This window comes from Amblyraja radiata, chromosome 18 (assembly GCF_010909765.2).
Source record: "Amblyraja radiata isolate CabotCenter1 chromosome 18, sAmbRad1.1.pri, whole genome shotgun sequence".
Classification (NCBI taxonomy): domain Eukaryota; kingdom Metazoa; phylum Chordata; class Chondrichthyes; order Rajiformes; family Rajidae; genus Amblyraja; species Amblyraja radiata.
This window is the reverse complement of record NC_045973.1, coordinates 46,981,411-47,003,177: the sequence shown is the minus strand read 5'-3', so window position 1 is coordinate 47,003,177 and position 21,767 is coordinate 46,981,411. Positions and strand designations below refer to the sequence as shown.

The window sequence follows — 21,767 nt, the reverse complement described above, 5'->3', positions numbered from 1 at the left end:
TGGAACCACCAGGACTCTTCATAGAGCTGGCCGCCCGGCCAAACTGAGCAAACAAGGGAGAAGGGCCTTGGTCAGGGTGGTGACCAAGAACCTGATGGTCACTCTGACCGAGCTCCAGAGTTCCTCTGTGGAGATGGGAGAAACTTCCAGAAGGACAACTATATCTGTAGCACTCCACCAAACAGGCCTTTATGGTAGAGTGACCAGCCGGAAGCCACTCCTCAGTAAAAGGCACATGACAGCCCGCTTGGAGTTTGCCAAAAGGCATGAGAAACAAGATTCTCTGGTCTGATGAAACCAAGATTGAACTCTTTGGCCTGAATGCCAAGTGTCACGTCTGGAGGAAACCAGGCACCGCTCATCACCTGGCCAATACCATACCTACGGTGAAGCATGGTGGTGGCAGCATCATGCTGTGGGGATGCTTTTCAGCGGCAGGAACTGGGAGACTAGTCAGGATTGAGAGAAAGATGAATGGAGCAAAGTACGGAGAGATCCTTGATGAAAACCTGCTCCAGAGCATTCAGGACCTCAGACTGGGGGGAGGTTCACCTTCCAACAGGACAACGACCCTAAGCACACAGCCAAGACCACGCAGTAGTGGCTTCGTGACAAGTCTGTGAATGTCCTTGAGTGGCCCAGGCAGAGCCCGGACTTGAACCCGATTGAACATCTCTGGAGGGACCTGAAAATAGCTGTGCATCGACGCTCCCCATCCAACCTGACAGAGCTTGAGAGGATCTGCAGAGAAGAATAGAAGAAATTACCCAAATACAGGTGTGCCAAGCTTGTAGCGTCATACCCAAGAAGACTCGAGGCTGTAATCGCTGCCAAAGGTGCCTCAACAAAGTACTGAGTAAAGGGTCTGAATACTTATGTAAATGTGATATTTCAGTTATTTCTTTTTAATTACTTTGCAAAATGTCTAAACACCTGTTTTCGCTTTTTTTATTATGGGGTATTGTGTGTGGATTGATGATAACAAAATACTAATTTAATCAATTTTAGAATAAGGCTGTAACGTAACAAAATGTGGAAAAAGTGAAGGGGTCTGAATAATTTCTGAATGCACTGTATTGGGCTTTGTGGTGTCAACATACTATTCTCAATGCGATCTTCCCTCATTCTAAGTGGTCATGGGCCAAGGACTCCCACAAATTGACACGGATGTTAAACACTTTCCAAAGCTTTTAGAATATCCTTTTCCTTTAACCATCTTATAATCTCTTGTTGTGATAGAGCCAAAAATATTTTAGTTTGGGAAATTTAACATTGAGCAGGCTTCTTGCCCATCAGACATCAATAGGGTAATTTCACTATAATAATAATAATGGATGGGATTTATATAGCGCCTTTCTAATACTCAAGGCGCTTTACATCGCATTATTCATTCACTCCTCAGTCACACTCGGTGGTGGTAAGCTACTTCTGTAGCCACAGCTGCCCTGGGGCAGACTGACGGAAGCGTGGCTGCCAATCTGCGCCTACGGCCCCTCCGACCACTACCAATCACTCACACACATTCACACACAGGCAAAGGTGGGTGAAGTGCCTTGCCCAAGGACACAACGACAATATGCACTCCAAGCGGGATTCAAACCAGCTACCTTCCGGTCGCCAGCCGAACACTTAGCCCATTGTGCCATCTGCCGTCCCGTCACTAGGAACATTGGTTCATTTATCCTACCAGTGGATTTGAAGGATTTTGTTGAAGCAGCATTCATAGTCTTCCTGCCATGCCGTCTAACAGTGGTTACTTTGAATAAAGGTCCACAATGATTTTACCCAACTATAAGTAGTTCATTTCACAGAAACATACAGAAGGGCAAGAATCAACTTCTACCTGGCAGATCATGACTAGATTTAAGATCAAACTATTTTGCTCTGACAGCCATAGGATCTGTTGGCACATTAAAGGAGGTGAATTTCATAAACATTGCCTTTGATACAAGAATGATCTCAAAAATTGTGAATTGCCTCATATTTTTTCAAGATCATTCTAGAAATATAGAAAATAGGTGCAGGAGTAGGCCATTCGGCCCTTCGAGCCTGCACCGCCATTCAATATGATCATGGCTGATCATCCAACTCAGTATCCTGTACCTGCCTTCTCTCCCTTTAGCCACAAGGGCCACATCTAACTCCCTCTTAAATATAGCCAATGAACTGGCCTCAACTACATTCTGTAGCAGAGAATTCCAGAGATTCACCGCTCTCTGTGTGAAAAATGTTTTTCTCATCGGTCCTAAAAGATTCCCCCTTTATCCTTAAACTGTGACCCCTTGTTCTGGACCTCCCCAACATCGGGAACAATCTCCCTGCATCTAGCCTGTCCAACCCCTTAAGAATTTTGTAAGTTTCTATAAGATCCCCACCTCAAACTTCTAAATTCTAGCGAGTACAAGCCGAGTCTATCCAGTCTTTCTTCATATGAAAGTCCTGACATCCCAGGAATCAGTCTGGTGAACCTTCTCTGTACTCCCTCTATGGCAAGAATGTCCTTCTTCAGATCAGGAGACCAAAACTGTACGCAATACTCCAAGTGTGGTCCCACCAAGACCCTGTACAACTGCAGTAGAACCTCACTGCACCTATACTCAAATCCTTTTGCTATGAATGCTAACATACCATTCACTTTCTTCACTGCCTGCTGCACCTGCATGCCTACTTTCAATGACTGGTGTACCATGACACCCAGGTCTCGTTGCATCTCCCCTTTTCCTAATCGGCCACCATTCGGATAATAGTCTACTTTCCTGTTTTTGCCACCAAAGTGGATAACCTCACATTTAACCACATTATACTGCATCTGCCATGCATTTGCCCACTCACCCAGCCTATCCAAGTCACCTTGCAGCCTCCTAGCATCCACCTCACAGCTAACACTGCCCCCCAGCTTCGTGTCATCCACAAACTTGGAGATGTTGCATTCAATTCCCTCGTCCAAATCATTAATATATATTGTAAATAGCTGGGGTCCCAGCACTGAGCCTTGCGGTACCCCACTAGTCACTGCCTGCCATTCTGAAAAGGACCCGTTTACTCCTACTCTTTGCTTCCTGTCTGCCAGCCAGTTCTCTATCCACATCAATACTGAACCCCAATACCATGTGCTTTAAGTTTGTATACTAATCTCTTATGTTATCGATCTTTATTCAAAGTGGCCACTGTTAGACAATAAGGAACAGGTTCGTGGGCAAGCAGAATCTATTGGTGATGATCACAGCGTGCATACTATTGCCTAACAAACATACGATGGAAGTGAATCTGTATGGACCGTCACATTTGATAAGAACAATTTGATAAGGGATTTTGAGAGATCAGAAAAAGTAATCTAATAGTTAATCCTGTATTTTTGGCATTATCACACGATGAAGATCATTCACTGTACTACTGAATACAACAATCCACAAAAGTGATTCAAGGAGCACCTCTTGACTACTAGGTTGCTCGTATCCTTGGTGAACAGCATGGAGGCTTCCATTTAATTAATGCAAAGCAGATTTGCTTTCAGTCTTGAAGATGTCCATGGTTACATCACCCGAGATCCCATTGTTGGGGAATGAGCTTTTGAATTTGTGACGAAAAGGTTACAAAACATTGCAGAGATTGACTTCAGCAGCTATACTATCGATTCCTAAGATATTCTCATTTTTAAGTTATTATGTCTTTTGACATTTTAAATCAGGGGTGGCAGCGAGGCTGGACCAAAGTGTTTGGTGGAGAGGAACCACATCAAGGACAGAATTGGGGACAACTTTTGAAAAATTCCTTCAAGTGAGCAGTGACTGCCTCTGTTCTGATATTTTCAGCTTTTCTTTGGCTCTCATGGAGTATGCCTGGATACAGTTGGCCACGGCCAAGTTGATGAATCCCATGCTTGTCGTGATTATTTGGAAGTTACTTGACCTCTGGCACTCTACCCATCATCTGTTCCTCAAGTTAAAGGGTTTTCATTAGATATCAACCTTCAAATGTCTATAAAGCCAGGCACCTCAGTCCATCCCGAGGCATGGTTGAACTCTCAATATAGAATGCCTTGGTCAATTAATTCTTGAATTTCCTGATCATTCCCATCAAAGTCCTGGCTTTAATGGTCGAGAAGCAAAGGGTTATCTTCAAATATGATGCAATGCACTACAGTTCTGACACGGTGAACACCTGGGAGCTCCTGAATGCAGAGTTGTCAGATTGTGCAAAGAACAGATCAAGAAGAGATAGATAGACATAAAATGCTGGAGTAACTCAGCGGGACAGGCAGCATCTCTGGAGAGAAGGAATGGGTGACGTTTCGGGTCAAGACCTTTCTTCAGACAGGGCTAGAAGGTCTGAGCTATAGGGAGAGATTGAGTAGGCTGGGACTCTAGTCCTTGGAGCGCAGGAAAATGAGGGGTGATCTTATAGAATCTACTTTCAATAAGAGATATTTTTGTGGGATCCTCAACACCGTCAGTTTTGAAGTTGAAGCATTTTGGAGCCAGGCTGATGGCAATAACAGTGATTAGTTCATGGTTAGTGAAACTGCCAGTTATCACTTGAAGTGGACATTTTGGCAGTCTCTCATTGTACGAGTACAGTTTATCAGGAGCTAGTGCCAGGATTGGGCTTGTGGTCATTTCTCCAGAAAGAAAGGCTGATTATGACAAGACAATGCTCCAAGCATTTTATCTGAACGACATCGTTTTGAGTTAACTTTCCTTCCTCCTTCCTTGCTGGAGGATTGCAGTTTTTCTGAGTCTGGTGCTGCAGTTGCTCAGGAGGTTCAGTTTGTCTCTCTGTGATGCAGGCTGAAGATTTCCTCGAGCACATTGGTAACATCCAAGGTTGGGATGTATGCACTGATGACCACAGCCTGCTGGTTCCAATTTTGAAAGAGTGCAAGGATTATGAGGTGCTTACTTATCCCACAGAAATTGTTGTATAACCAGATCAGCCAAGTGTTGATGGAAAACCAACCCCAACACAATGGCATTCCTTTACCACACATATGTGCGTGTACGTGTGTGTCTGTACATCTGTGTCAATATAACATACATTGTTCTGCAAAGATATTGTTTCTAATATTTGCTAGACTGCTATACAGGCAATCATGTTAGTACCAAAAAGTACATTTAAAATTCATGGCTATCAATTACCACATATTAACCCACATTATCCAGACTAAAACTATTTTTTAAACAGGATATATTTTTTATACAAGATTTCAGCAATTCCACCCATTTGGTGCTAATTTTCATCATTTCAGAAAGCTAACACCCCAAATTATAATAATGTTATCAACAATGTACCGAATTCAACCCTGCTGCAAAATCCAAGGTGTCAAAAATACCAACAATATTCATGGACCATCTCAATATAACAATGTACCTTTCAAAATAAATTGGAAACATGACAAATATATTGAAATGTTACCTTCATTGAAGCAGTTGAAAAAGCCACAGTCATTGTAGCCAATGTGTTCTTCAGGGAAGGAAGCCCAATAATTTGTTCAGCTTCACAATTACTTATCTAGAAGACCACAATGTAAAAAAAAATCTAAATTTACCACCAGGTGTCAAACACATAATGGAAATTAGATTAAATATTAAAAATATTGTTTATTCATGCTGTATTTATTTTTCATAAACTAGACTGTGAAGAAAGATTGACAACCATAACAATGTCAAGCTTGATATTTAGTCAAATCACGCTAGGAATCCATTTGGTAGAAACTTTGTTTGTGAATGTACATTAAAACTGTGTCATACAATAATTAAGTGGAAGAATATAAATTAAATTGCCTCAACCATCAAATCTATTCAAAACTAAAGAGTTATGAAAGAGAATTCAGAAGCAATTGGCATTTTTTAATATAAGTGGAGTCTGGCGACTTCACAAATAAAATCGTCGAGGGATTATCACATAAAATTAATGAAGCACATTGCTCCAAAATATCGGTGCAACAGTTAATATTTGCTTTTAATTTGTTAAATTGGCAAAAAATTCTGCTACCAAGCACATCAAAATTACTAACCTCAATCTGATGAACAGACTTGAAAATTGATAAATCGAAATTAAGGAGATGTTCCTGAATATTGCTGTTACCCACAGATCCTCTGGTGCCTGTGATCTGTTAAAAATACAGACTTTTAGATGAATAGTAATCAACATGTTAATACTTGAGTCTTTAATATTCTTCTGAAGTGAGCATTGGTTATTCAGCATGAGCATGATAAATTAAAGTGTAGCAAAGCAGACCCTTTCCGAGAGATTCGGTTTCAAGTTCAGGCAAGGAGACATTTGGGAAAAGGCATCAACCAGCATTAAAGACAGATAGCAGAACTACAGAGGAGGAGGAAATACAAAATGGACTAATGCGGTCCTCTAAACTGCCTAGTCAAAAGATGAGCCTCCCCCCTCCCCAAGTCCTGTTATTCTATTCTATTCTTCCACATAGATGATTTTGAAGTAAATATTGAAGTAAATGTGAACACATGTTGCACCTGAGCAATCTTTAGAACCAGCAGATGAAAATTGCAATTGTCCCATAAAGTAATAAATCAAAAATGTGTCAGTTATAGGCTTTCAGAAGAATAAAAATGTTACCTTCAAATATTTAAGTCTACAAGCAAAGTCCAGGACGTGGCCAAGATCAGTCTTTGCATCTCCACTGGCACAGGTGGGACTGGCCAGTCTCAGTTGTTGAGTGATTGCATACAACTGCAGTGGTCTCAGACAGAATGCTTCGCCCGCTAAGAGCAACTGTTCACCTATTTTTAAAGAATACATTTAAAGAAGCTGGAAAATTTTAATGATGTATAGATAAATGCACTTGGCAAAATATGTGCTAGATTACATGCATTTGGCCAAGACATTAACTTTTGCCTCATGGCTAACCAACAAAACTCTTCAAGACCTTTCTCCCTCTTTTTCAGCCAACTGTGACAGAAACAAACAACCATCTCCAGAACAGAATGCCAAATTAGAATATCAGATAATAAACTAACTCATCGTCCTACCTTTTTAAAGATATCTGGCAATTACAGTAAAGTGGAACTGAAACCTAGATGACTGAAAGTTAGACTATACTTAAATGCTACAGAAAATATTTGGTAATTACATCAATGTATAAGCTCCCAATAGATTTTTCATCCCACACCCCCTAAAAGAAAATAGATAGCACATAAATTGTTTTCTAGAATTTCAAAAATTACAATGTACAGCTACAGAAGAAATCTTTTCATCTAATCTATAAGTTTCTTGACTTCAGTAAACAAGTTGTTCCATAGATTATTGCAATTTAGGGTATATCACGGATGATACTTTAGATTGTCATGATAAATGTCAGGAATTAATTTAAAGAACTAAATTTCAAGACATAAAAAATTGAAAACTATACCTTTGTTAAACAGTTGCTCAGCAAGGGCAGCCGTAATGCCATTTATCTCCTTTAAAATAAATAATTGTTGTTAATGTAAAAAAAAAAAGGATTTGCAATCAACATGCGATTACTTTTTTCCAAATGTCAGTCATTTTCTTTTGAAAGAAGGTTCATTCTTTTTCTGCACTCTTCAAGTTGGGGATGGGTTTAAGCATAATTGACTATAAAAATGGACATGTAAATTGAGTATTAAACACCAAGTGGCTGTGTCTTTGCTATTGTAGTTTAAGATTACCATAACAAAGTAAAAGGGCAGCTGATTGACTGCTTCCTGCCCCTAAAAAAAATCCTCTCGACCTCCTTCAAAAAATGTTTTATTCATAGTTCAATCTGATGACTGATATTTGTGTCACAAGATGAAAATTAATAATATGTGCCTTGGAAATATGGTGCTCTTCATGAAGAACTAACTAACAGTGGTCCAGGAAGCAAAATCTGCAACTTATGACCACTCAGGTGACAGAATGAGCAAAACTCTGGAACAAGGATCCTTTAACCCAATGTTCCCAATTGGGATGGTGAAATAATAAGTACAATTATTATGTTTAAGTAACATTCTCATTTGCTTATATGCCAAGTATTGTTCTCAACCTAGAACAACTTGGCTTCATGTTGCAGCTTTATAAAACTCTGATTAGGCCGCATTTGTAGTGGCATGTGCAGTTGTGCTTGCCCTATAGCTGGATGGATGTGGAGGCTTTAGAGTGGGTGCAGCAGACATGCTGCTGGAATTAGAGGGTATTAGCAATCAAAAGAGGCTAGACATACTTGGATTGTTTTCTCTAATGCGTCACAGGTCAGGGTCATCGTTAGAGATGTCCATAAGTCAAAATGTGCATCTGTTCATACACCTATAATACCCGTGCAGTGCTTGTAAAGGATCACAAACACTGCTCTCAATATAGGCTTCTCAATATGACTGGCCTTGGTGTCGGAAACTTGAGATGTGTCTGATCGAGCATTCACATTTAGGAAACTACTACCTGCAGGAACAAATGTGTGCACCCCCATAATGTTCGGGACATAGACCCATCATTTATTTATTTGCCTCTGTACTCCACAATTTGAGATTTGTAATAGAAAAAAATGTGGATAAAGTGCACATTTTCATATTTTAATAAAGGCCATCTTTATACATTTTGGTTTCACCATGTAGAAATTAAAGCAGTGTTTATACATAGCCCCCCCCCCCCCCCCATTTCAAGGCACCATAATGTTTGGGGCACAGCATTGTCATGTAAATGAAAGTAGTCATGTTTAGTATTTTGTTGCATATTCTTTGCATGCAATGACTGCTTCAAGTCTACAATTCACCAGTTGCTGGGTGTCTTCTCTGGTGATGCCCTGCCAGGCCTGTATTGCAGCCTCTTTAGCTTCTGCTTGTTTTGGGGGCTAGTCCCCTTCAGTTTTCTCTTCAGCATATAAAAGGCATGCTCAACTGGTTCAGATCAGGTGATTAGAAACATAGAAACAAGGTGCAGGAGGAGGCCATTCGGCCCTTCGAGTCAGCACCGCCATTCATTGTGATCATGGCTGATCGTCCCCTATCAATAACCCGTGCCTGCCTTCTCCCCATATCCCTTGACTCCACTAGCCCCTAGAGCTCTATCTAACTCTTTCTTAAATCCATCCAGTGATTTGGCCTCCACTGCCCTCTGTGGCAGGGAATTCCATAAATTCACAACTCTCTGGGTGAAAAAGTTTTTTCTCACCTCAGTCTTAAATGACCTCCCCTTTATTCTATGACTGTGGCCCCTGGTTCTGGACTCGCCCAACATTGGGAACATATTTCCTGCACCTAGCTTGTCCAGTCCTTTTATAATTTTATATGTTTCTATAAAATACCCCCTCATCCTTCTAAATTCCAGTGAATACAAGCCTAGTCTTTTCAATCTTTCCTCATATGACAGTCCCGCCATCCCAGGGATCAATCTCGTGAACCTACGCTGCACTGCCTCAATCACAAGGATGTCCTTCCTCAAATTAGGAGACCAAAACTGTACACAATACTCCAGATGTGGTCTCACCAGAGCCCTCTACAACTGCAGAAGAACCTCTTTACTCCTATACTGAAATCATCTTGTTATTCTCGAATTGACCACTTTTTAGCTTTGAAAAACTCATTTGTTGCTTCAGCAGTATGTTTGGGATCATTGTCTTGCTGTGGAATGAACCGCCGACCAATGAGTTTTGAGGCATTTGTTTGAACTTGAGCAGATAGGAGGTGTCTATACATTTCAGAATTCATTATGCTACTACCATCAGCAGTTGTATCATCAATGAAGATAAGTGAGCCAGTATCTTCAGCAGCCATACATGCTCAGGCCATAACACCCCCACCACTGTGTTTCACAGATGAGGAATTTGCTTTGGATCTTGGGCAGTTCCTTCTCTCCTCCATACTTTGCTCTTGCCATCACTCTGATAAGTTAATCTTCATCTCATCTGTCCACAAGACCTTTTTCCAGAAATGTGGTTGCTTTTTTAAGTACTTCTTGGCAAACTGTAACCCGGCCATCCTATTTTTGCAGCTAACCAGTGGTTTGCATCTTGCATTGTAGCCTCTGTATTTCTGTTCATGAAGTCTTCTGCGGACAGTGGCCATTGACAAATCCACACCTGACTCCTGAAGAGTGTTTCTGATCTGACGGACAGGTATTTGGGGGGTTTTCTTTATTTATAGAGAGAATTCTTCTGTCATCAGCTGTGGAGGTCTTCCTTGGCCTGCCAGTCCCTTTGCGATTAGTAAGCTCACCACTGATTTCTTTCTTCTTAATGATGTCCCAAACAGTTGATTTTCATAAGCCTAAGGTTTGGCTAAGATGTCTCAAACAGTTTTATTCTTGTTTCTAAGTCTTCTTTGACTTTCATTGGCACAACTTTGGTCCTCATGTTGATGAACAGCAATAAAAGTTTCCAAAGGTGATGGAAAGACTGGAGGAAAGACTAGGTGCTGAGAGTTCTCTTATACCTTCATTAAGGAGGCAATTAAACACACCTGAGCAATTACAAACAACTGTGAAGCCATGTGTCCCAAACATTATGGCGCCCTGAAATGGGGGGGGACTATGTATAAACTCAGCTGTAATTTCTACATGGTGTAACCAAAATGTGTAAAGATAACCTTTAATAAAATCTGACAATGTGCACTTTAACCACATTTGATTTTTTTTCTATTACAAATCTCAAATTGTGAAGTACAGACACAAATAATTAAATGATGGGTCTTTGTCCCAAACATTATGGAGGGCACTGTATGACTAACGTTTGAATTGATAGGAACTCAATTGTATGTTTGAGATGTCCACAAGTTGGGAGTTTGTAACCCAGGAATGATCAATACTTTTTGCAAAAACAAAATACTAAAACGATTTCTGACACTTGGGAAACTTGTACTGTTTTTTTAAAATGGAAGGCAAAGAGCTTTATCCCCCAAAACGTGAATGAAAAAAATCATGCAACATGCCAAGTTACTGTTATTCCAAATAGTGGATGAATTTCACTTTGTGTATTGAAACTGGACACATGATAAATTTGTTTTACAAGTAAATTGGGACTCTTGACTAGGTTTGTGCAGATGAGCAAAAATGAAATGGGATATAAAAAAGCAGTGGACTAGTAATCCAGAAAAAAACACACCAAAATGTCATCTGAACATGTTAATAATTTGAAATTCTTCTTTTCAAAATAAAAGGAATGTATTTAACAGGAACCAGTTCTAAAACAGATAAAGCCATCAGATTAACAAACACAATCAGCTTATTTTAGAGATGACAATTAGCGTAATCACTCCATTGGAGCGTGTAGGATCCCAGCTGAATCTGATATGTGCTGCACTCTTACCCGTCCTCTGATGTTGTCAAGCAAGCCATTCATTTGCAACAAATTGTTGCATCCCTCAGTTCAAATAGAATAACAATCATCATCTATTTACAACAACCAGAGGGTTTGTTTCAAGTGATGCCAACATTCATAAAATCTCAAGGTTGCGTATACTGACACGCCATAACCAGCTAGGGTGAGGATTATCAAATAAATATCTGCCATTCAACGTTGGTGACTGAACAGATGTAAGCGGCAGACTGATTTTATTTGTATAATTTAAGATATTTTTCAAACTGCATTTTTCTTGAGAAGTTATTCTGCTTTTACTGGGAGCCAGTCCTAGAATTGATTTCCTTCACTTAGCAAATAAAATGTTTTCTGGGTAAATTATTTGTTGTCTGCTGCATCTCTCAGTGCTAATATTTTAACTCTGCTTCCCAGTCCCATATGGACCCTTCTGGCCTGGGCCCCCTCCATTGACAAAGTGAGGTGTTGCCTGGGACTAGACGTCAAGAATCCCGACAGATAATTTGTGCCAAAACAAAATGGGTGGAGGCTGCAGGGCTAAGCATTACATGATTCAGGGAATAATGAAGTCCGTAGACAAACTGCTAATGAAAATAAAACCACAGATATTACTTAAATATTTTTATTGATGGATTTTCTAGGATAGTCAGGAATCAAGAAGACAGGATGTGGCATGACCAAGGCATACCGCAAACAGAAATGGCTTTAAAACTACCAGATAGAATGAGTGCACAAAATGCTGAGCTAGTAGCAGTAGACTATATGGTCAGCCACCCTGACAAGTTTCTCCAACAGTCAACACATACTCAGACAGCATGTATGTAACAGCCAAACTGATTTTTGCCACTATGGGAATCGAGGGGTTATGTGTCAGCGGACAGTCAATCTTCACCATCTGCGTCTCTTTCTTCAAATACATCATTCAGGAAGTTCAAGGAGGAGAATATGGTATAATTAAAATAAAAGCACACCATCAATTTTCCCTTTCAGGGAACATATGAGCAGATGAATTGGCAAAAATGGTGTGAAAGAAGGAGAAGTACGGCAACCACCAAAGGTGAACAGTTAGATGCAGTCGCAATCAATCAGATTAAGATTGAAGATCTGATACAGGCTCAGACCACGGACAACAAACTAAAACAAATGACAACAGGGTTGAAGCAAGCATGAATTAAATTCTTGTGCTGGTGGCCAAGTATGGGTAACGACATAAAACATTATTTTACTGCCCAGGTTATGCAGAATGTAATGTCCTTATTGGGAATAAACCATAAACTCCACCTAGCATACCATCCGCAGTCAAATGGTATAATTGAAAGAATGAACAGAAACCTGAAACTATGATTCAGAAAACTGACCAACAGAACGATTCCATGTGAAATGGACGGTATCATGTCAATCAATTAAAATCTTTCAGTGAACAGAGTAACCACGAGTATCACATCCTGGAGGATGCATGCGAGACATTGTCTCCGACTCCCATCCATCGCAAGCAAAAAAATACAGTCAAGATGTATTAAAATACTGGCTTATTAGCCTGCACCAAGAACTGTAAATAAGAGCAGATATTACTTGTGTTTTGCAGATAATTGATGTTCTGCTAAGTGAAATCGTTGATTATAACCATATAACAATTACAGCACGGAAACAGGCCATCTCGACCCTTCTAGTCCGTGCCGAACACGTATTCTCCCCATGTCCCATATACCTGTGCTCAGACCATAACCCTCCATTCCTTTCCCGTCCATATAACTATCCAATTTATTTTTAAATGATAAAAACGAACCTGCCTCCACGACCTTCACTGGAAGCTCATTCCACACAGCCACCACTCTCTGAGTAAAGAAGTTCCCCCTCATGTTACCCCTAAACTTCTGTCCCTTAATTCTCAAGTCATGTCCCCTTGTTTGAATCTTCCCTACTCTCAGTGGGAAAAGCTTATCCACTTCAACTCTGTCTATCCCTCTCATCATTTGAAAGACCTCTATCAAGTCCCCCCTTAACCTTCTGCGCTCCAAAGAATAAAGCCCTAACTTGTTCAACCTTTCTCTGTAACTTAGTTGCTGAAACCCAGGCAACATTCTAGTAAATCTCCTCTGTACTCTCTCTATTTTGTTGACATCCTTCCTATAATTAGGCGACCAAAATTGTACCCCATACGCCAGAATTGGCCTCACCAATGCCTTGTACAATTTTAACATTACATCCCAACTTCTATACTCAATGCTCTGATTTATAAAGGCCAGCACACCAAAAGCTTTCTTTACCAACCTATCTACATGAGATTCCACTTTCAGGGAACTGTGCACAGTTATTCCCAGATCCCTCTGTTCACCTGCATTCTTCAATTCCCTACCATTTACCATGTACGTCCTATTTTGATTTGTCCTGCCAAGATGTAGCACCTCACACTTATCAGCATTAAACTCCATCTGCCATCTTTCAGCCCACTCTTCCAACTGGCATAAATCTCTCTGTAGACTTTGAAAATCTACTTCATTATCCACACCACCACCTATCTTAGTATCATCTGCATACTTACTAATCCAATTTACCACACCATCATCCAGATCATTGATGTACATGACAAACAACAGTGGACCCAACACAGATCCCTGTGGCACCCCACTAGTCACTGGCTTCCAACCTGACAAACAACCATCCACCATTACTCTCTGGCATCTCCCATTCAGCCACTGTTGAATCCATCTTGCTACTCCACCATTAATACCCAATAATTGAACCTTCTTAACCAACCTTCCGTGAGGAACCTTGTTAAAGGCCTTACTGAAGTCCATATATACAACATCCACTGCTTTACCCTCATCAATTTCCCGAGTAATCTCTTCAAAAAATACAAGAAGATTAGTCAAACTTGACCTTCCAGACACAAATCCATGTTGACTGTTCCTAATCAGACCCTGTTTATCCAGATGCTTATATATATTATCTCTAAGTATCCTTTCCATTAATTTGCCCACCACTGACGTCAAACTAACAGGTCTATAATTGCTAGGTTTACTCTTAGACCCCTTTTTAAACAATGGAACAACATGCGCAGTACGCCAATCCTCCAGCATTATTCCCGTTTCTAATGACATTTGAAATATTTCTGTCATAGCCCCTGCTATTTCTACACTAACTTCCCTCAATGTCCTAGGGAATATCCTGTCCGGACCTGGAGACTTATCTACTTTTATATTTCTCAAAAGTGTCAGTACTTCCTCTTCTTTGAATCTCATAGTTTCCATAGCTACTCTACTTGTTTCCCTTACCTCACATAATTCAATATCCTTCTCCTTGGTGAATACCGAAGAAAAGAAATTGTTCAATATCTCCCCCATCTCTTTTGGCTCTGCAGATAGCTGTCCACTCTGACTCTCTAATGGACCAATTTTATCCCTCGTTATCCTTTTGCTATTAATATAGCTGTAGAAACCCTTTGGATTTACTTTCACCTTCCTTGCCAAAGCAACCTCATATCTTCTTTTAGCTTTTCTAATTTCTTTCTTAAGATTCTTTTTACATTCTTTATACTCCTCAAGCACCTCATTTACTCCATGCTGCCTATAATTATTGTAGATCTCTCTCTTTTTCCGAACCAAGTGTTCAATTTCCCTTGAAAACAATGGCTCTTTCCAATTTTTACTATTTCCTTTCAACCGAACAGGGACATAAAGATTCTGTACTCTTAAAATTTCACCTTTAAATGTCCTCCATTTCTCTTCCACATCTTTCCCATAAAACAAACTGTCCCAATTTACTCCTTTTAAATCCTTTCGCATCTCCTCAAAGTTAGCCTTTCTCCAATCAAAAATCTCAACCCTAGGTCCAGTTCTGACCCTCTCCATAATTATATTGAAACTAATGGTATTGTGATCACTGGTCCCGAACTGTTCCCCAACGCATACCTCTGCCACCTGACCCGTCTCATTTCCTAACAGGAGGTCCAGCACAGCCCCTTCTCTAGTAGGTACTTCTATGTATTGCTGCAAAAAACTATCCTGCACACATTTTACAAACTCCAACCCATCCAGCCCTTTTACAGAATGTGTTTCCCAGTCTACATGTGGAAAATTGAAATCTTCCACAATCACTACCTTGTGCTTACTACTAATATCTGCAATCTCCTTACATATTTGCTCTTCCAATTCTCGCTCCCCATTTGGCAGTCTATAATACACCCCTATAAGTGTTGCTACCCCTTTCCCATTTCTCAGTTCCATCCAAATAGCCTCCCTAGACGAGCCCTCTAATCTATCCTGCCAAAGCACTGCTGTAATATCTTCCCTGATAAGCAATGCAACACCTCCACATCTTGCCCCTCCTATTCTATCACACCTGAAGCAACGAAATCCTGGAATATTTAGTTTCCAATCACGGCCCTCCTGCAACAATGTTTCACTGATCGCCACAACATCATACTTCCAGGTGTCAATCCAGGCTCTAAGTTCATCTACCTTTCTTACAATGCTCTTATGGTGATAAGAGAGTGGATACTGATCAGCGTTGAAACATCTTAAGATGTCGACCAGATATATAACCTTACTGAGGCATTGTGTCTCAGAGATTGGACCATGCTGGCATATTCTGGTAAAATACACTAGAACAAGTGGTCAAAGTTCTGGAAAGCCATGTAAAAACAACATACAGGGCAAGATTAACAAGTTTCACATGATACAAAAGTTAGCGGTTTTGCAGATAGTGAAGCCGGTTGTGAAGGATTGCAGCAAGATCTGGATCGATTGGTCAGGTGGGCAGAGGAATGGCTGATGGAATTTAATACAGAAAAGTGTGAGGTGTTGTATTTTGGGACGTCGAACAAGGGCAGGACCTACACAGTAAATGGTAGGCCTCTGGGTAGTGTTGTAGAGAAGAGGGATGGATTTAGGAGGGCAAGTGCCTAGTTCCTTGGAGGTCGAGTTGCAGGTAGATAAGGTGGTCAAAAAGGCTTTTGGCACTTTAGCCTTCATCAGTCAGAGTATTGAGTATAGAAGTTGGGAAGTCATGTTGCAGTTGTATAAGATGTTGATGAGACCACATTTAGAATATTGTGTTCTGTTCTGGGCACCATGTTATAAGAAAGTTATTGTCAAGGTTGAAAGGGTTCAGAAAAGATTTACAACGATATTGCCAGGACTAGAGAGTGTGAGCTATATATAGGGAGAGGTTGAGTAGGCTGGGTCTCTATTCCATGGAGCGTAGGAGGATGAGGAGAGATTTTACAGAGGTATACAAAATCATGAGAGGAATAGATCGGATAGATGCACAGAATCTTTTACCCAGAGTAGGGGAATCGAGGGCCAGAGGACATAGGTTCAAGGTAAAGTGGAAAGGATTTAACAGGAATCCGAGGGGTAACTTTTTCAGAGGGTGGTGAGTGTATGGAACAAGCTGCCAGAGGAGGTAGTTGAGGCTGGGGCTGTCCCATCGTTTAAAAAACAGTTGGACAGGTACATGGATAGGACAGGTTTGGAGGGTTATGGACCAAGTGCAGGCAATTGGGACGAGGGTAGCTGGGACATTGTTGGCCAGTGTCGTGGATGAGTTGGGCCGAAGGGTCTGTTTCCACACTGTATCACTCTATGACTCTAATCAGATCATAAAGGAAAAGGCCAAAGATAAGTCGAGCTTCCACAAAACAGGACCCTGGGTAGTATCTATGGGAATTGGATGCGAGAACAACGGAGATAAATCTTGAGCGTGAAAGCCAAGGAAGCTTTCCCTCTTGTATTAGTGATGAACAATTGGGGAATTTAACCAACAGAGAAATACATCTGAGGATACCAGGGAGTCAATTCCACCGATTAAGTAAAGTCTAGTTCAAGGAAGGTTGTGGGGAAGCTGCTAATAAAGCTTTGGGAATGGTACTGGGACTTCTAATAATTCCCTCAGGATAAACGTGGGCTGGAAGTTTACCAAGTAGAAAATATAGGCATTATTAGGGAAGTGATATGGCTAGGACACGAAGATGTTCTGCCTTATGGCATAGAAAAGACAGAAGGATTGGTAGGTACAGCCCTGACTAAATGCCAACACACTGACGGGATTGTTGTCTGTCCATACCCTATATACACTGATGAACAAGCTCTATGAGGATTTGAGGCAAAGGCAGGTTTAAATTACACAATGGAAATTAGGGCATTGAGGGTCGACATCACCAAGGTTGCATATAGAGAGAAAGGGGAATAGTGTATAACCACTTCTTTAAAGGAATATCAGCATGGTGTTCAGACATGTCCTATAGACAATAGCAGGGCTCAAAATTAACGGTTGCCCGGGTGCCACTGACCACTCAAAGCGCCGCCGGGCAACCTAAACACCGAGTCATTTTGCCCGGCTTGGCAACCAGATACTGGTTTGTACCGAAGACAGACACAAAAAACTGGAGTAACTGCGGGTCAGGCAGCATCTCTGGAGAAAAGGAACGCGACATTTTGTGTCGGCGGTGACGGCTGTATTGTATGGGAAAGATACTAGGTGCGGGGTGAGGAAGGGTCGGAGCGAATGACGGGCCCCGAACAGCGGCTCCATCTCCTCCTCCTCCATGATAACGGCTCTGCTTGCAAATCCGCTAACGGCGCTTTCAATACAAACCCTCCCGCACGCAGAGGCAGGGAGGAGGGAGGGAAGGGGGAGGCCTCGGCGTGCGGTAGGGTTTGTATTGAAAGCGCCGTTAGCGCATTTGCAAACAGCGGTCCTTATCAGGACGGGCGGAGTGCGGGAGGAGAAGGTGACGGAGCCGCTGTCGCAGCCACTGCCGCCGCTGTTAGGGGTCCGTCATTTGCTCCAACTCTTCTGAAGCAGCTGCATCAAAGATACTATAGCTAGAGAGTGTTGGGAAAAGAAAGCCCCTTACACTTCACGACTCTTGCGCACCTTCTTTACTTTCCTTACTTCTATCTTTTTCTTAAAGCTTAAAAAAAAAATGAAGCGGTACAAAAAATGTATTATGATATATGTGTTGTTTGTTATTGTAATTTACCGTACGTCTAATACAAATAATTTAAAAAATAAATTAAAAAAAGATACTATAGCTATAGGATCTTTGAGCTGCACCACTCGGCCCCGCACCTTGCTGTTGGCTGGCGGAGGAGGGAGGCGGTGGCGAGGAGTTCCCAACGGCCAAGGCAGCGGGGCGATGTTGTCCGAGAAGCGCTGACCCTCCTTCCTCCATACCTCGCCCCCTTCTCTCTCTCTCTATCTCTCTCTCTCGTACGCCTCCTCCACCCCCCCACCCCCCCCATCCTGGGACTCCTCCTCTCCATCCCGCACTGATCCCCATTCCCGCCTCTATTCAGACCTCACTGACATCCCCTGTGCTCCCCTCCCCATATCCCCCCCCCCCCCCCCCAATCTATTCATAGAAACATAGAAAATAGGTGCAGGAGTAGGCCATTCGGCCCTTCGAGCCTGCACCGCCATTCAATATGATCATGGCTGATCATCCAACTCAGTATCCTGTACCTGCCTTCTCACCATACCTCCTGATCCCTTTAGCCACAAGGGCCACATCTAACTCCCTCTTAAATATAGCCAATGAACTGGCCTCAACTACATTCTGTAGCAGAGAATTCCAGAGATTCACCACTCTCTGTGTGAAAATTTTTTTTCTCATATCTGTCCTAAAAGATTCCCCCTTTATCCTTAAACTGTGACCTCTTGTTCTGGACCTCCCCAACATCAGGAACAATCTTCCTGCATCTAGCCTGTCCAACCCCTTAAGAATTTTGTACGTTTCTATAAGATCCCCCCTCAATCTTCTAAATTCTAGCGAGTACAAGCCGAGTCTATCCAGTCTTTCTTCATATGAAAGTCCTGACATCCCAGGAATCAGTCTGGTGAACCTTCTCTGTACTCCCTCTATGGCAAGAATGTCCTTCCTCAGATTAGGAGACCAAAACTGTACGCAATACTCCAAGTGTGGTCCCACCAAGACCCTGTACAACTGCAGTAGAACCTCACTGCACCTATACTCAAATCCTTTTGCTATGAATGCTAACATACCATTCACTTTCTTCACTGCCTGCTGCACCTGCATGCCTACTTTCAATGACTGGTGTGCCATGACACCCAGGTCTCGTTGCATCTCCCCTTTTCCTAATCGGCCACCATTCGGATAAGTCTACTTTCCTGTTTTTGCCACCAAAGTGGATAACCTCACATTTATCCACATTATACTGCATCTGCCATGCATTTGCCCGCTCACCCAGCCTATCCAAGTCACCTTGCAGCCTCCTAGCCTCCACCTCACAGCTAACACTGCCCCCCAGCTTCGTGTCATCCACAAACTTGGAGATGTTGCATTCAATTCCCTCGTCCAAATCATTAATATATATTGTAAATAGCTGGGGTCCCAGCACTGAGCCTTGCAGTACCCCACTAGTCACTGCCTGCCATTCTGAAAAGGACCAGTTTACTCCTACTCTTTGCTTCCTGTTTGCCAGCCAGTTCTCTATCCACATCAATACTGAACCCTCAATTCAGTGTGCTTTAAATTTGTATACTTAAAGCATAGATTTCTATTTAATTATCATTTAAAATCCCAGCTTTTAATACATTAATTACCGCATTTAAAAAATAATCACAGAACATTTAATATCTAAAAAAAAACATACTTGAGCATGTAAAATATATTGCAGAATACTTTTTTTTAAACTTACATATAGATCGAAGTGCAGAAAATGTGACAAAACTTTTGGAGCAGCATAAGGGAACTTTGCCAGAAGAGTTTGCAAATAGACTTCCAATTCTTTCTGCCTTTTTTCTACAAACGATTTGGAATTTTTGCCAATGATCTTCTTTGGTGGAAGCAAATTTTTATCTATCTTTTTTCCTGCAGTCAGCTACATATTAAAAAAAAGGAAAGATGTTAAAGAACAAAAAAAACATCAGGAGATTCATATTTCAGTACATATTGCAAAAACACAAGCTACTAGATAGTGGTTTCTAATTTGAATAAAGCTGTCAGCTCCAGGTACAAAGCATTTACTGGAGATGGGAGAAGTGTTGATTTGATACATTTTTAATAACATCGTTATCTTAATAGACTGGGAGAGCAGAGGAAGAGGAAAGGGCATATCAATTATAATAAATCTTTCAAATTGCAGATAAAGAACAGCACTAAAATGATGACAATAGCCCATTTCCTTTATCATCGTTACTTTTTTGCATATCTTTCATTCATTTGTTCCATATCTCTCGACATCACTGTCAAAATCTCTTGTTTCTCTTTCCCCTACTAGTCTGAAGAAGGATCTTGACCTGAAATGTCACCCATTCCTTCTCTCCAGAGATGCTGCCTATCCCACTAAGTTACTCCAGCATTTTGTGTCTATCTTCGGTTTAAACCAGCATCTGCAGTTCCTTCCTACACTAAAATGATGATGACTTCTTTAGCAGAGTCAAAAGGAAAAGACAAACATCCAAATTTTGGAGATAACTAGGTATTCAATTTATTTTCTGGGCTCCACAATTAAGAGTTGGCGAGTAAACAATACGAGATGGGGGGAAAACAGATCTTCCTGTGATAAAACCTCCAATTATTGACATCTAACCCATGGAAAATGCACTGTTGTTTTTCTATTTACTTTCAGTGAAACACAGATAAAGCTACGATGAGCTAAAAACTTGTATAAAGGCCAGCATGGACAGTTTGATTGGTGCCTTTCCCGGTATGAATACAACAATCTCACTCTCAGCCCTGAAAGAATACACCTGAATCTTATACAAATTTAGCAGAGCATCCCACACATTTAGCAACTTGAAAGAATCTACAAAACCACTACAAATGTTTCATAATATGAAAAAACTTGCCTTTTCATGCAGCTCATGAAAATCACTGTAACGATGTTTAACTGTCCATTGGTGATTCCCAACTTTCACTTCTATGATATATACCTAAAAAATTTATACTTTCATTAATGAGAGCAACTAACCGCAGTAACAATTTAAATACGCAAGAAAACACATTTTACACTTTGTTAACTACCTAAAATGTCATTAACTTTGTAATGGATAACTCAGAATTACATTTCATCTCACTTATTCTCAATAGGATGGTAAAGATATATTTTAGAAAATCATGAGCAAAAGAAAGCATACAACTCACGTAGTAACACCTTAGCCTGCTATAGGCTCTATGCTGTCCTTCTCCTGTTGAAAATTGAGGCCACCAAAAATGCAATCCTCTTTCTTAATGTACACCAGGTCAAATTCAAGATTCAAGAGAGTTTATTGTCATGTGTCCCAGATAGGACAATGAAATTCTTGCTTTGCTTCAACACAACAGAATATAGTAAGCATAAATAAATACAGAAATTCACACAGTATTATTATCCTGCTGGCACCCAGGTAGCAAAAGTAATTCCAAAATGTTGCAATTCGGTTTTCAAATCTTTCTCACCTCTACTATCCTCCAACCCCATAACGCTCCCATTATTTGCAATTCCTGCAATTTTGATCTCCAAATTTACTTTCTCTACCATTGGTGACT

At 41.0% G+C, this 21,767-nt stretch overlaps 1 protein-coding gene across 4 annotated transcripts in view; it reads right to left on the bottom strand.

The window, feature by feature from the left end:
• nisch (nischarin) overlaps window positions 1-21,767 on the bottom strand; it is a 60,563-nt gene that overhangs the window by 32,663 nt on the left and 6,133 nt on the right. For all 4 annotated transcript variants that reach the window (XR_004414707.1, XM_033037288.1, XM_033037286.1 and 1 more), the window contains exons 2-7: window positions 21,089-21,172; window positions 19,936-20,118; window positions 7,379-7,427; window positions 6,586-6,749; window positions 6,014-6,109; window positions 5,413-5,508 (exon numbers count right to left, since the gene is read on the bottom strand). Coding sequence is in view for 3 of the 4 variants with exons in the window: in XM_033037288.1 (XP_032893179.1) it covers window positions 5,413-5,508; window positions 6,014-6,109; window positions 6,586-6,749; window positions 7,379-7,427; window positions 19,936-20,118; window positions 21,089-21,172 (672 nt within the window). In the remaining variant the exon portion in view is untranslated. The remainder of the gene's footprint in view (window positions 1-5,412; window positions 5,509-6,013; window positions 6,110-6,585; window positions 6,750-7,378; window positions 7,428-19,935; window positions 20,119-21,088; window positions 21,173-21,767) is intronic.